At 38.2% G+C, this 16,678-nt stretch overlaps 1 protein-coding gene across 2 annotated transcripts in view; it reads right to left on the reverse strand.

Annotated features, from left to right (window-relative positions):
- The window catches only part of BBS2 (Bardet-Biedl syndrome 2), a 37,612-nt gene that overhangs the window by 6,386 nt on the left and 14,548 nt on the right, over positions 1-16,678 (reverse strand). The window contains exons 6-15 of one of the 2 annotated variants that reach the window (XM_010365438.1): positions 15,309-15,413; positions 15,139-15,225; positions 11,856-11,991; positions 11,506-11,645; positions 10,549-10,693; positions 10,294-10,465; positions 8,912-9,041; positions 7,570-7,701; positions 6,835-6,972; positions 6,071-6,183 (exon numbers count right to left, since the gene is read on the reverse strand). In XM_010365438.1, coding sequence (XP_010363740.1) covers positions 6,071-6,183; positions 6,835-6,972; positions 7,570-7,701; positions 8,912-9,041; positions 10,294-10,465; positions 10,549-10,693; positions 11,506-11,645; positions 11,856-11,991; positions 15,139-15,225; positions 15,309-15,413 — 1,298 coding nt within the window. The remainder of the gene's footprint in view (positions 1-6,070; positions 6,184-6,834; positions 6,973-7,569; positions 7,702-8,911; positions 9,042-10,293; positions 10,466-10,548; positions 10,694-11,505; positions 11,646-11,855; positions 11,992-15,138; positions 15,226-15,308; positions 15,414-16,678) is intronic. The other variant, XM_010365439.2, reaches the window with a different exon arrangement.

Below are 16,678 nucleotides of genomic sequence, written 5' to 3' on the forward strand. Positions count from 1 at the left end.
ACCCCGTCTCTACTAAAAATGCAAAAATTAGCCAGGTGTGGTAGCGCTACTTGGGAGGCTGAGGCAGGAGAATTACTTGAACCTGGGAGGCAGAGGTGGCAGTGAGCCGAGATCACACCACTGCACTCCAGGCTGGGCAACAGAGTAAGACTCCATCTCAAAAAAAATAAATAAAGTATTAAGAAAATGAGTGATCAATTTGACTACATACAAAATTTTAAAAGCTCTTACAAGGCAAAACCAATATTAAAGCAAAATTTTTTTTAAAAATCTAAGCAAAGTTTGGAAAACCCAAATGACAAACTCAGGAAAACATATTTGCAACTCACACCACACATAAGAGATTAATATACCCACTATGGTTTGGATGTGGTTCATCCCCGCCAAAACTCATGTTGAAGTTTAAATGCCAGCGCAGCAGTGTTGGGAGGTGGGCCTAGTAGGGGGTGTTTGGGTCATGGGGGCAGATCTCTCATGAATAGATTAATGCCACCTCTCAGGAGTGAGTTCTCACTCATGCAGGAATGAAGTCGTTCTCAAAAGAGCAGGTTGTTATAAAGCGAGGGCACCCTCAGGCTTTGCCTCTTCACACATGTCCCCTTCTCCTGTGACCTTTTCTGCCATGTTTTGACCTCACGCATGGCCCTCAACAGAAGTCAAGTGGATGCCAGTGCCATGTTTCTTGTAATTCCCAGCCTACAGACCCATAAGCTAAATCAACTTCTTTTCTTTATAAATTACCCATTCTCAAGTATTCTGTTACAGAGGCACAAAATGGACTAAGACAGTACCTGATATGTAAACAGACAAATAGTTCACACAAAAAAGAAATGCAAATGGCCCTTAATTAAAACAATGAAAAATGCCCAGTGCTGAACATAAATAGCTCCTACAACTCAACAGCGAAAGAAAATAAATAAATAAACCACTAGTAATCCAATTAAAAAATGAGCTAGGGACTTGAATAGAAATTTATCCAAACAAGAAAAACAAATGACCAACAGGTATATAAAAAGATGCTCAATACCACTAGTCATCAGGGAAATGCAAATCAAAACCTCAATGAAGTATCATTTCACCTCTGTCAGGATGACAATTATCCAAAAAAAAGACAACAAGTGTTACCAAGGATGTAGAGAAATTGGAACCCTTGTACACTGCTGATTAGAATTCAAAATGGTGCAGCCACTACAGAAAACAATTTAGAAGTTCCTCAAAAAATTAAAAATAGAACTACCATATGATCCAGCAATCTCACTTCTGGGTATTTATCCAAACAAACTGAAGTCAAGACCCTGAAGACCTATTAGCACTCCCACGTTCATCACCACACTATTTACAATAACCAAGATGTGCAAAAAACATAAATGTTCATCAACAGGTGAATGGATAAAGAAAATTTAGTACATATAAACAATGGAACACTATTCAGTCTTAAAAGAGAGGGAAATTCTGCAATATGTGACAACATGGATGAACTCTGAAGACGTTACGCTAAGTGAAATAAGCCAGTCACAGAAGGACAAATATTATATATTTGCATAGAGTATCTAAAATAGTCAAATTCATAAAATCAAAGAGTAGAACGATAGCTGAAAAAGGGGAAGAAGAAATGGGAATTTGCTTAGCAATAGTTTCAATTAAGCAAGAAGAATCAGCTCTAAAGATGTGCTGTACAACACTGCACCTATAGTCAACGATAATGTATTATACACTTAAAAATGTGTTAAGAAGGTAGATCTCATGCTGTGGTCTTACCACAATAAAATAAAATTCAAAAAATAAAAATTAAAACTAAGAGACCATTTCTCATCCACTGGAGTATGCCAACACACTCCCCTGGCGAGGCTGAAGAGAAATAGGCAATTCTCATACATTGTATGGGAATACAAAATGATGTAACACCTACGGAGAATTTGACAAGATCTTGCAAAATTCTGTATGCATGTATCATTTACTGCAGTAATCCCATTTGTTAATAAGCCTTTTTCTCAAAGGTATCCTGGCAAAAATAAAAAAAGATTTACATAACAAAACTATTCATTAAAGCATTATCTACAGTAGCAAAAGAACAAATCCAAATAGAGGAAACTGGCTGAAAAACAGTCAGAAAATGGAGTAGCTGTAAAGACAAATGAGATGTATTTCTCTATACCATGGTGGAAAAATCTCCAAGATATATTTTAAATGTAAAAAGCAAGGTGGGAAAAAAAAAAAAAAAAAAAAAAAAGCAAGGTGGAGGCCGGACGCAGTGGCTCACATCTGTAATCCCAGCACTTTGGGAGGCTAAGGTGGGAGGATCAGTAGATCCCATGAGTTCAAGACCAGCCCAGGCAACACAGTGAGACCCTGTCTCTACAAAAAAATAAAAAATTAGCCGGGCTGGTGGCTCATGCCTATAGTCCCAGCTACTCACTAGGCTGAGGTGGGACAATCCCTTGAGCCCAGGCGGTCAAGGCTGCAGTGAGCTGTGACTGCATCACCACATTCCAGCCTAGGTGACAGAGCAAGACTCTTGTCTGAAAAAAAAAAAAAAAAAGCAAGGTGGAGAAAAAGATGTATACATACTATGACTTAATCTAAGATATGAAGAGGTGTGTGTGTATAGATCTGTGTGTATATACTTAAATATTCAACTGGTTATTTATAGTAAAAGGGAGAGAACAGAAAGAAGGTCACAGGAATGGAAAGTTAGACTTTTCTGTGCATGCCTGTCTTATAGATCTAACTTTAGAATCACAAAAAGGTTTTAGTAAATATGTAATAAAATTAAACCTAAAAGGTAAAAATGCCAATCCTCCAAAACTGAGAGCAAAATAAAACAAGGAACCTAACTCTGTATCAAATCTGTGGCATAACCAAAAGAGAAAAAATCTCAAATGATTTTAAGATACAGTAATTTGACTGAAACTCCCTGCTGGGATATGCCCTAAAGGCACAAAAAACTAACACTCAGCAATCATATTGTTGATAACAACTTGGCTAATATTCTTAAATGTTGTGTCTGTGCTGTAAAATGAAGCAAATAAATAGTTATGTTGATACTGATTGAAGCCATGATATTCCCCCACTTTTTTAAAAGAGATCTTGCTCTGTCATCCCAGGCAGGAGTGCAGTGTCATGATAATAGCTCACTGCAGCCTCAAACTCCTAGGTTCCAGAGATCTTCTTACCTCTACCTCCTGAGTAACTAGGACTACAGGCATAGGCATGCACCACCATGCCCAGCTAATTATTTTTTTTTTTTCTCAGAGACTGGGTCTTGCTATGTTGCCCAAGCTGGTCTTGAATCCCTGGGCTCAAGTGATCCCCTCACCTTGGCCTTGCAAAGTGCTGGGATTACAAGCGTAAACTACTGTGCCCAGCCTGAAGCCATGATTTTCAATGTGAGAGAGAAGAGATGCAATAATAAAATCAAAGTTAAGAGCCTACATTCATAAATTTGAATGGTAAATAGTATGAACTCATATTTTCTCATGGAAAAAAAAAATTTCCTAGCTCTATTCACTGAAAAGGCCTAAAAACAAAAATCAACCCAGTAGCAATGAACACCTTTAGTGGTCAGACCATGATCTCTAAATACCATTTCTCATGTAAAAGAACCAGGACTGGAGAGAAATGGCTGGTTCCATATTTAGACTGGGCATGTACCAGATAAGCCTAAAACATTTCATCATACAAGAAAACAAAGAACCAACCAAATTAATGGGACCATGTCCAAAGGCAACTGTATCCAACCTAAAGAGACTTCCATAGACCCACAGACTGGGAAATCTAGCCACAAAAAAATAATAATAACTGATATAAATTGAAACACATTAAATATGTTCAAATACATGGGTATATAAGGACTTAAAAATCTCACTGGTCACTTAGTGCATGCTGGAGACCAACGCATTATTTTAAAGCCATTAAATAAAGCTGATAAAGAACCTGTCTTTCCTGTACAAACTGTACCTCAGGGAACCAAGTAATTCATTAATTCATGAGGGAACATTATTTTTCATAGAAGTAGTTCAACTAACATATGAAGAAAATAACAGAATTAGAATATCACTATTTTGCAAACCCCAAAAGAAATAATGAATCTAGGCAATGATCATCAATGGCTGATAATATCATAAAAAGAAACAATCAGAAATTGCATGCTTCCTCATGGAAGTAAACAACACTACTCAGGAAATATTCTTGCCAAAATTTGAAACTGAATCTAATCAAGCCTCCAGATCCACCACTATCCCTTCTACACAGGGGACAGAAGAATAATACTTAACATTACCACAAGGATACAACCAGCAAAATCCAAAATGGGACCCCACAGGAAAGGGAGAGAAGAGACTGAGTGGGCAAGCAAAAGTGTGGATTAAAAGATTTCCAACCAAATCCAATGTATGGTCTTTGATCTAGATCTTGATTTGAACAAGCCAACTTAAAACACACATGTCCGCCGGGCGCAGTGGCTCAAGCCTGTAATCCCAGCACTTTGGGAGGCCGAGACGGGCGGATCACGAGGTCAGGAGATCGAGACCATCCTGGCTAACACGGTGAAACCCCGTCTCTACTAAAAAAAATACAAAAAACTAGCCGGGCGAGGTGGCGGGCGCCTGTAGTCCCAGCTACTCGGGAGGCTGAGGCAGGAGAATGATGTCAACCCGGGAGGCAGAGCTTGCAGTGAGCTGAGATCCGGCCACTGCACTCCAGCCTGGGCGACAGAGCGAGACTCCGTCTCAAAAAAAAAAAACCAAAAAAAAAAACAAAAAAAAACACACATGTCCACATTTATAAGACAACTGAGAACATCTAAACAGATGAGATATTTGTAATATTAAACAATTATTGTACATTTTTCTAAGTGTGATATGGCATTGTGGTTTTTATACATACGTGTATATATACATATATATATGTGTGTGTGTATATATATAATATTGAAAGGCCCTTTGTCTGAAATAGTTGTGGCTAGAATTACACAATGTCCAAAATTTGCCTCAAAATTATCTAGAGCCTGGGAGGGAAAGAAGGTGAGTGTAGAGATGAAAAAAGATCAGTCTTTAGCTGATAACTGTTGAAGCTGGATGGGTGGTATATATGAAATCATTATATTCAAGTACTTTTGTATGTGTTTGAAATTTTCAATAATACAATTATCTTAAAAACCATTTACCTCTGAGCAAAACCATTATAATTATTTGCCAAAAATTCAGGCCTCTCAGAAAAAACACAAGCAGCACTCTGGGTGAACTCTTGCCCCTAATATATACATATAAATTTCATCTATGATTTGTTAGCTATTTTACTGAATTTTTTTCAGTACATTTTATTGGCAAGGTAAATTTGGCATCCTAGCAAGCACCAAGGAAGACCTGCACATACTTAACTTTTTTATTGTAAAATGTTACATATTCAGAAAAATTCACAGAATACTTAACGAAGTCAAACAAGACATCAGACAGGAAGTTTCCCAATGTGTTTTTTCTGAACATAGTCTCTCCTTCTCTGGGAGAAAATACTATCTTATATGATAATCTCTTCCCTGAATTTATTTATATTTTTATTTATTGCATGTTTCCCAAACTATACTCTTTTCTCTAACTATACACACGGATACATTTTATAGTCTTTTAAGTCTGTCTTCTTTCAGTGTGTACTATGCTTATCAGATTTTTCCTTGCTCTTATGTGTCATGGAGATTCATATGCTCTCACTGCTGTGTAGTATTCCACTGTATGAATATATCACAATTCAGCCACTGTTGCTACACTGTTCATGCTAATTTGGATTGTTTCCACTTTGAGATTTTTATAAACAATGGCTTTACAAATATTCTTATACAAATATCCTGGTTTATAAGCATACATATAACTAAGCTGTAACTTTCTCTAAGCTATAAACCAGGAATAGAATTGCTGGGTCATAGAGGACATGCATTTTCAACTTTACTGATAATGGCAAGTTATTTTCCAAAGTCACTGTAACAATTTATACTTCTACTAGTAACATCTGAGAGTTGCTATTCCATACTGCTCACATTTTTAACCTTGCACCTGTACTAACCATGACAAATACTCACATGTCCCTCATCAGACGAGCATCCTCAGCTCTGACCAGCAAACTTCGGATCAGATTAGAATGATCAGCCATGTCAGCACTGAGCTTCTGATGCACTGAATGATATTCATCCACCTGGAGACCATGAACACTCATGAATGAAAAAGGCCTCACAAACTTCTTAAACCCAGACAAATGAAAAGACACTATTTACCAGATACAGAGACCCCTTCTTTCCTCTATTCACTTCTACCAATTAAGCTACTTCCCGTTATTTCATCTCTTTCTCAACAAGTTAACTCATCTGTGCTGCCTCCAATTTCAACAGGACACTCCATGTGAATCCTGCCCATGCTTTAGTTCCAGGAGCCCCCATAACACACATATTAATATTTCAGGGATTTGCAGTGGGAATATTGTATACTTTGGGGCCAATCACAATCCTCTTTATTTTGCTCTTTTATCTTGAATTTGGGTTTTTGGAAAGACCTAAACTGAAGACCAAAGCACATACTACAAATAAGATGAAGAGCTAACAAAGGAAAATGTTAATATTTAAATGCATCACTTTAAACCAAAGAAAGCAAGCATGGTGCTCAAGAGCTAAACACTTCCCTTTATAAAAGAAATCCTTAAGTAGTAAACTCTCCAATACTAGTTCAATTTTTGCTTCAAGAATTGCAAAAATTCTTGAAAACATCACTACAAGTACATCTGTAGTATCATTAATCTCCTCAGATATTAGACTACCACATTCTCACAAATGCATCTACCGCATGCCCTCACCTTCACTAGCACCTTTCGTAATTCCTCAAAATAGACAGGAAAATCCGCTTCTACCTGAAGGTCTTCAATAGCAAAAAATGATGCCATTGACTGAATGACATCACCAGCCAAATCAATATCATCAGTATTTATAGTGATCTACCCAGGGAAAAACAGACAAGTTTAGCATCCTCAGACATTAGACAGACTTAGCTAAAATAGTACCTGAATTTCCCCATATTCATTATATTATACTACTATAATATACATGATATATAATATTATAAATATTATACTACTATAATATTTATAGGCAGTGTTGAAAAAGGTAAGTTTATCTCTCAAAGAAATTACAAACTGCATTATTTCCAGCAGCTAGCTAAAAGGTAAATCCTCTAGCATTAGAAATGAAATGACAAAATCATCCAAACAATGAAAATGTTTTTGTTGACCTCTGTATTCCCAACTCTTTCCAAATTAGACAAGGAAGAGATGAAGGGAAGGAAGTAGAAAACATCTATTCCAGATTATACCCCAGTGTCTAAGATGGTAACACTAACAGACTAAGTTAAACTATGTGAAAAAAATAAAACAAAACATGTGGTTTTATGACCTTGACATTGATGTCCCCCACCTCACTTTGGACTGAATGGTAAACACCACATGAGAAATCTATGCCCCTCTCATTCCATGGTCTAAGTGTTTGAATAAATAAATTTAAAAAAGAAATCTATGCCCCATTATATTAATCATTACCTCTCCATTAAGTTTTATTTTTATATACAGGTGGCCACCATTCCGTAAAGATGTGAAACACACTTGAAATGGAGCATTCTGAATGTGAGTGTCTTCTGGTAACAGAAAGTTCTGACTGAGCCATACAACAACCTTAAAAATGAACACAATGAAATGAGCCTTCACTTTTAAGGTACAGACATTCTTTTTTTTTTAATACGCCTCTAAATATGAAGGTACAGCCATTCTTAAGGGAAGAGTCCTCCTTTCTAGTTTTACTGCTTTGTTGAGGATAAAAAAAAAAAGAATTATACTTCATCTTACACCAAGAAAATACTAAAACACTAGTCACACTCCCTTTTCTCACCTCACCCATGCTCTAAAGTAACATTCATAATTATGCCTGGCCCCACAGAAGACATGATTTCATAGCGTCTTCTACTTAGGCATAGTCTAATATGCAATGTACAAATGATTCAGGTATGATGCTGATTCTGTTACACAACAGCTCTTCTGTAGGTATAACCTGGACAATGTAGTGTGCTTAAAACCATTCCCTTCTATTCTTTAAGAAGTGTAAAATGAAGTATACATGGGCACATACCACAGATATATCCACACAAAAAGGAAAATATAAGTTTTAATGTTAATAGCAGTAACACCATGCAGTGGCTTGCAACACTGGTTCCACCATGTGGAGAACCACCCATGAGACCTTCTGGAAGGGGCCACCTATAGAGTTTGTGGTTCCACAGGCCAGGCAGAGGCCTGAGAATCCACATGATTAAAAAGTACCACCAGGAATTCCAAAGCCCAGCCAAGGTTAAAGTCCACCGGTATCAGTCCTTTCAAATGTACAAGGTGGTACTATTACACCAATCATGTAATCCTTGGGCCCCCCCCCCAAAAAGGTGGGTAAGATTATCCTCACCTACAGATAAGAAAACTGAGGCTCACACTGGTGAGGGGAATTCCCCAAGATCACTAAGAATTTAATGAGTTAACGTAGCGCTTAAAGCCAAAAACGTTCTTAGCTCCAAGTCCCACTATCTTTGCATCTTGCTGCAGGTTCCTCTTGAAATACTACAGGACAACCACACTAAGACCACAACGGAAAGAGAGGAATTAAACACTGGTAAGAATTCACCAGTAACAGGATTGCTCAGGTGCTTTTTCAAAGTGAGAGAAGATATGTTAGCAATATTTTTATTACAGGTTATAAGCCACCCCCAAGTTAGAGAATTCTTTCATATCCTATTTACTGCCACCAATATAACACATTCATGTAATTTTCCCTTCTATAAATAACATCTAAAGGGTTCTACTGTGTAAAAGCATTGAAAGAGAAAAGCGAGATGCTCACCCTCTGTGCCCGTTCTGCAATGGTAAAGTTAACATAACTGATTGGCTCACTGGCAGGGTCCAGGCTGGTCAGCGCATACATGGAGAATCGAGGGAGCTGTCTTGTCGATTCAAATACATGAAACTGGGTGCTATGGTCAATCAATGAAACACAAGATAATTGTTTTGTACAGAATGTTGCTTCAAAATGCAAGGCCCAGAAAATAAAAGTCACTTCTGGGTCATCAAATGATATTTAAGGGTTTCACTTAAGAAGGAACCCTCAAAACACTTGAGGCTTAAAGTACTACAGTAATATATAAGGTTTGGGATTTAAAGACAGCATGAGTCTACATATATACCTGCATGCATTAAGGGTTTAAAACACCATAAAGGGGATGTAAAAAGTCTCTTATCTTACACAAATATAGCAGGTTTTCTTCACTAGCTGAGATTATGTATGACTGTAATATAAAGTTGCATCCTAAGTCTTGTAGTTTTAGTGGCCAATACTACAAATTGACAAATCATCAATTAAACATTTTGTGATTATGAGATCACCTGACTAAAAACAGAAAACAACGATCTTAGCCAGGCGTGGTGGCTTATGCCTGTAATTCCAGCACTTTCGGAAGCCAAGGCAGGCGGATCACCTGAGGTCAGGAGTTCAAGACCAGCCTGGCCAACATGGTGGAAACCCTGTCTCTACTAAAAACACAAAAATTAGCAGGGCGTGGTGGCGGGCGCCTGTGGTCCCAGTGCTCGGGAGGCTGAGGCAGGAAAATGGCTTGAACCCAGGAGGTGGAGGTTGCTGTGAATCGAGATCACCCCACTGCACTCCAGCCTGGGTGACAGAGTGAGACTCGGTTTCAAAAAAAAATAGTCTCAAAAAAAGAAAAAAAAGAGATGGAGTCTCGCTCTGTTGTCCAGGTTGGAGTGCAGTGGCACGAACTCGGCTCACTGCAAGTTCCACCTCCCCGGTTCACACCATTCTCCTGCCTCAGCCTCCCAAGTAGCTGGGACTACAGGTGTGCACCACCACGCCTGGCTAATTTTTTTTTTTTTTGTATTTTTAGTAGAGATGGGGTATCACCATGTTAGTCAGGATGGTCTTGATCTCCTGACCTTGTGATCCACACGTCTCAGCCTCCCAAAGTGCTGGGATTACAGTCATGAGCCACCGCACCCGGCCAAGAACCATCTTAAACTTACATATCAGTTTCTTCTTTTTCTTTTTACAGGTTTCAAATTGAGGAAATAAAAGGTCATGGGAAACTCTGGGTAGATAGAACCATGAAACGGTTTCTCAGGCCCCCCAGAATCCACTGGGTATATGGAAAATGTACATATCTTGCCCTCCTTTAAGTGCTGTATTGAAATGAACTGTGACTTGCAAAGGGTCACCTGCTTCTGTAACCCACGAACGCTTTCAAGTGCAGATCCACAGGGACGTCTTTGGGAGCCACAATAGGGATGCAGATGGAACTGGAGAGGTTGTGAATGCTGGGATGTACCACGTGGCTTTCACCTGTAAAAATTCCCTCTGCAAAAATCAATACTGCTCGGATGATGGTATCTGCAGGGAAGAGGAAAAATAGTTTAGCACCGACTCCAAGATGTGCAGGTGCCTCTAAACACCAGCTGTGAGTACTGTCTTACCATTAGAAGTAGAAATGCGTAATTCTGTATGAGCAGTTTGGGTCTCACTCCCCAGGCTGACTGACAGCGTGGTGTGGAGCCTGGTATTGGCTGGGATTATGCCCCGATGCCCATCGGCCTCGTTCAGTGGACTGGCCAATTCAGCCTGCAAAACACCCCAACCATTTCCTAGTCAGTCAACAAAACACTGAACTAATATCAATTTTAAATAATATTGCTATTCAGCTTCAAAAGACAGAGCCTCCAGAACCTTATTATTATAGTAATCTGATTCTTTAGAATTCAGAGAACTCACCTCATTAGTGCTCCCTTGCTCTATCTGGCCATGTGGGAAAATACTCTTGCCTCTTTCTATGGCTATGGTCTATTGTATCCCATCATGCCTTTTACATTTTTAAGTATTGTTCTTTTAAAGTAAGCAAAGAAATTCCATTGGTACACCAAATTCAAATATAGTAATGCATGACAGGACAAATTAAAGAAACATTTCAGCCAGTTTGCTGTACACACACACAGTTTTTACAATTGCCAATTTTTAAATTATTTGTTTTTGAAAAAGATAAAAGACATTCTATATATATTGTTCTTGCCTTTTGTCACTTAGTAAAACGACAGATATCCTTCCATATCAGTCCAAGTATTCACTCTTTGAGCTGCTTAAGATTCTCCAGCACATACTCCCTACTGCTGACGAACACCTAAGTTGCTTCCAGCTGCTTTCACTGCTATAAATAAATAGTGCTGCAGGAAATGTCCTTGAACAATCAGGAAAACATTTCTACAGTTTAACTACCTGGAAGTGAAATTTCAAGATCAAAGGATATATCCCCTCTCAATTGTGACACTGGCAAAAAAGGCCACACCCTGGCAATGACACTGTCATTCTTCCGCATTTGCTGATCCTCCCGGTCAGTCTCAACATTTCAGCCTCCATTACCTGGTCACATTAAGACCTACCTTGGCATTTTCCTCATAGTTACGGAGCTCCAGCAACAGATTCTGCTTCTTCTGACTCAGCTCTCGGATCAGGTTCTGCTCTACGCTGGTGTCCATGAGGTTCCCCTTCATCTCAGCCGTGCCAGGAAGATAGCCCCGGACTGAACAGAAGGAAGAAACTCCAAGTATAACCAGGTATACTTTTAGGTCATCAATTACCTGCTCTTAAAAACAAAAACCTAAGTTCTCCCCAACTTTGGTGAATTTATTAGAACTACAGGATCTGAGTACTTCTGGTGAAATTTCCTGACATTCTGACCCAATCAAATGGAAAATGTGACTTTTTAAGCATTTTTCTCATCCCAATTTACTTTCCCCATCCACTGAGCAGCAGATTAACTGTATGTGGCCATCCATCCGGTAATCTCCCTCTACCACACTGGCAATTGCAGAAGAAAAACTGTCCTTAAAGATGACGTCCCCACTTCGGTCACTTCGAGCATCAACCTACAAATAAAATACAAATTTAAAAGTTGCTTATGCTACACATTTAAAAACCACAATTTAAAAATAAAAATCAGCTTTAAAGGTCATTTAGTCTAGCAGTTTTCAAGAATATTCTATGAAGCCCTACGACTTCTCAGGAGATACATATGACTGCTGGGGCCAAGAGGGACCCTAAAGAGCCTCAACCAGCTGTGTTTTCTTCTTTTTAAATAAAAGCTGTTTTTCATATTGGCCTTCACACAATGCTTCATTTGAAGAAATGGGTCTGCTAAGAGCCAGAACATACAGTACACACAGCACAGTGCAAAACGGCATGGGCTTAATGGCCAAACTGCTCGGGTTCAGAATCTAGCTCTGCCACATACTATCCAAGGCATCTTGCAAGCTTCTTAACCATTCTGTGCTTGGTCTTTTCATCTGGCAATCAACAACCAGAACATGGAGAAATTAACAGTACTATACCTCATTGGGTTATAATGAGGCCCAATGAAGTTAACGTATATCAACAGGGCCAGACACACAGAAGTACGTAATAAATGTTAGCTCTATATAAAAATTGCATCTTTATTATATATGTGTGTAAAGTATGTTGAATCTGAAGTTCAAAAACTACAGTTAGCCCAATCTTCCACCACACAACCTTTTCCAACAACCGTGTTAAGAGTCCCTCTTCCACACAAAAACCATTCAGATCTTTAGAGAGCTCTCCTATCCTCTAAGTCTCCCACTCCCAAGAGAGAGAACAAATAAAGAAATGACTGATCAGAAACAAATGCATCTCAAAAGTGGTCATAAATGACCATCACTTTAAATGATTGATGATTATGAGGCCGGGCACGGTGGCACACGCCTGTAATCCCAGCACTTTGTGAAGCCAAGAGAGGCAGATCAGGAGGTCAGGAGATCAAGACCATTCTGGCTAACACGGTGAAACCCCGTCTGTACTAAAAATACAAAAAATTAGCTGGGTGTGGTGGTACGCACTTTTAGTCCCAGCTACTTGGGAGGCTGAGGCAGGAGAATTGCTCGAACCCAGGAGGTGGAGGTTGCAGTGAGCTGAGATCGTGCCACTGCACTCCAGCCTGGGTGACAGAGTGAGACTCCGTCTCAAAAAAAAAAACAAGATGATTATGTTCCAGGCAAGGACACAGGTATTATCAACAAAAGGCTAGCTACAGAAAATCTAGCAGAGCAATCATTTCGATGACCAATGCTACTCACTATTTTTGTCTTTTCATAAACAATCTTCTGGGCAAAACTTTGCAATAAAAACATAAAGTAATTTAAGTTACAGCCTACCCCTTGTCTACAGTATATCACTGTCAAGTATCCATGCTATTAATAACATCATGGAAGCCTGAAAATTATCAATGCTAAAGCCTGTGAAAGAACGAATGACCTGTATTTTTACCAAAGCACATTAATGTAGCCCTCTAACTCAGACTAACCTGAACTTGCATCTTTCTAGTAGTTAAAGCCTAGCTACCTAATGGCTTCTACCACAGCATTTCCACAATATTTAGCAAATAAGAAGACTCATTTACTAACTAAGAACCAGGACTATAAATTAATATTTCTGTGGATATTCTGATCTTTTGCTTAATCCAACAGGGAGGTTTTACCCTGAAAGGAAAGGATGGTCCTCCAATTCATCAAATGACATACAAAAGACAAAGTTAATTGGCTGGCAGCATTTATTTAGTATTTTCACACCTGTATTCACAAGTTGGATCTGTATATTTCCTTTCTGCATATTTCTGTTAAATGTAGATAATCAGTTTTTCCACTTATATAATTTTCTTATCTTTTTCATGCTCAGGAACAGATTGCATAATAGAAAGTCCTTAAAATTTCAAAAGCATTTAACTATAAAAACATCTAGGTCAAGAATTATATTTCGAGGTAACCTGATAAGTTTTCAAGTCTAGTAGTTTTCTAATTCTTAAGTCAGTCATAAAAATTTATATTCCCTCAAAATATGATCCACTGCTATGATATGAATGTTTGTGCCCCCACAAAATTCCTATGTTGAATCCTATTAGCCAAGGTAATGAATGGTATTGGCAAGTGGAGCCTGTGGGAGGTGATTAGGTCATAAGGGCAGAGCCCCCATGAACAGGATTAGTGCCCTATAAAAGAAGGCCCAGAGAGATCCCTTGCCCCTTCCACCCTGTAAGGCTCCTGTCTATGAGGAAGTGGTCCCTCAACAGACACTGAATCTACCACCTTGACAGCGGGCTTCCCAGCCTCCAGAACTATAAGAAATGAATTTCTGTTGTTTATAAGCCATCCACCCTATGGTATTTTGTTACAGCAGCCCAAACCAACTCAGACATCCATTTCACAGACTTTCATATTTCTTAGTGAGCAACTATACAGTCTCATAATTTTTTAGTACCCATACTAATGACAAAACTAAGTGGAGAAGCAGAAATCAACAGAATAGCTTTTTAGAATCTGTTCTCCACATAACACCAAAGGAATGTTTACAAAGGTGCTAGAGAAAAGTAAAGATAAATCAAAGAAGAAAAGGTAAGAATTTGCTGATCCCCTTCAGGCAATCCAACACTGACAGACAAGAAAGCGAGGGCAAATGGTATCCATGGAGATCTGGCAGCTACCTAGGCAGCTTCTAAGAAGACAATCCTGACTTGCCAAAAGACTGTAAAAAATTCTGATTTAAAGTTAAAAAAGGAAAGCAAGCAAAAAGATTTTATTTTAAAGTTATAGCTCAGAAAACAATATGCTAACATGATTCTTCCCATTAGTGCTAAGTTGTCAGGCAGTTTTGAAGATTTATTAGAAAAGAGCTATTCAAACAATTACTTAAAACTCTTTTTTCCTGTTCTACTACCTAGAATCAATCTGGCTGATGGATTCTCAGTACTTCAAATAAGAGATTTAGAAAGAATCTCCCCGAAGATTCCCCCCAAACACCGCTTATGAGACTTAACCGTCTCTCAACTCTGCTGCTCTTGACAATGATAGCAGGAATAATGTGTCGAGATTATTAAGCTAAATGTGAAAACACCGCCAAGGAACAAATTGAAGTTTACATCCCAATGTTACTGTTCTAAGTCCTACAGCCAATACACCTTGGACAATTATTACTCTGAATTATACCTGAACTTTGCTATTCAAACTTACCTTCCCATTGGACCAACCAGTTATCAGTTCATTCACTCCATCAGAATTAAGGTCAAAAGCATGAATGCTCATGGCATGATTTTTCGACTGAAAAAGAATTTCAATAATTAGCACAGAAGTCTCACAGTAAGTATCAAGTGCCTGAATATCAAAGGCTGAATTATACTAACTTTAATTCTCCAGTACCGGGCTGTTTTGTCATAAACTCCAACTATGCCATTGGAAAGGGCATAACCAAATCGACTGCCATACATGGGACAAAGAGAGGTGACTACCTGCAAAACAATCCATAAAAACACAACATCTTTTCATTAAGGCTCAGTTTACTGTCAAGTACAGCTTTATAAGACTTCACACTCCTTATTACAACTATGTTAAAATTAGATTTAAAAGCGCTTCCAATCCATTAGTGGGGAATGTATTCCTCTTCTCTACGATACATGTCATCTACTTCACAGTTGTATAATCAGATTTAAATAAACTCACAGAGTTTGGTGTTTTAGAGCAACCTTATGTGGCAAGTTTCAGAAAATTATTTTTAAAAAACACATGAAAACTGAAGGACTAAGGAAGAAATAAGCTAACTACACAAGATAGAGAATATGCATATGCAATAGATATTATATATGTTCACCCAAGAGGCTTTAATTATTACTTAACATAACATTCTACAGTCTCAATTTTTAAAAGACTTGTAACAATTCACAATTGAATATCTTACTTCATGTATATACTTTTCTTTCTATGACATAACTTGTTTGCTAGGGGTAAAAGAAAGAACACATAATCCTTTGAAAAGTAAAAACACAGGCACCTGGATTTGTGTAGTATGTAACAATAGATAGAATGCATATATGATACAGAAATATGTATAGGACTGTTCGAGGATGTGACATCCTTAAAAGGATAAACTTTTAGGTACTGAACAAAACTTTCCTTTAAAGTTAAAACCAAAGCTTAATGATATCCATGATCCTGCAGATCTACTTTCTAATTCTGCTCCTAATACAAGAGATATTAAGAAATAAATTGTATAAAGCAGAGAATAGTTATATAATTTCCTTTACACCTACAGCTTTTCTACAAAACCACCCACTTAACTATGAATACAAAGTGCTGTGTAGGATTCCAGAATTATTTAGCTCAAGGCATTCTTCTGACAATACTTTGTACTGTTCAACTGCCAAATGAATCATGATTTTGCTGATCTGGGAAAAGATATCTGAACTAGGAGCAAAACCTAACAAAGAGAACAGAAAAATGACCCTGCAAATGAACAATGTTATGAAGTCCATTTTCATAAATGTAGCCCCAGATTCCTGAGCTCCTTTACTGCTTCCTTAGTTCACCAGTTTCTTCCTTTTGTGAACTAGAAGATCAACAAGTCTCCTCAAATCCCTAACCCTATTCCAGGTTCTTGTACTCTTTTCTAGGACTTAGGAAAGAGGCGTTTCAAGAATTCAGTCGCCTCACATCTAGTATTAACAAGCAGTAAAAATCCAACAAAATCTGAATGATTCCCACCAAAGGAGGAAAGATT

This window comes from Rhinopithecus roxellana, chromosome 20, assembly GCF_007565055.1.
Source record: "Rhinopithecus roxellana isolate Shanxi Qingling chromosome 20, ASM756505v1, whole genome shotgun sequence".
Taxonomy (NCBI): domain Eukaryota; kingdom Metazoa; phylum Chordata; class Mammalia; order Primates; family Cercopithecidae; genus Rhinopithecus; species Rhinopithecus roxellana.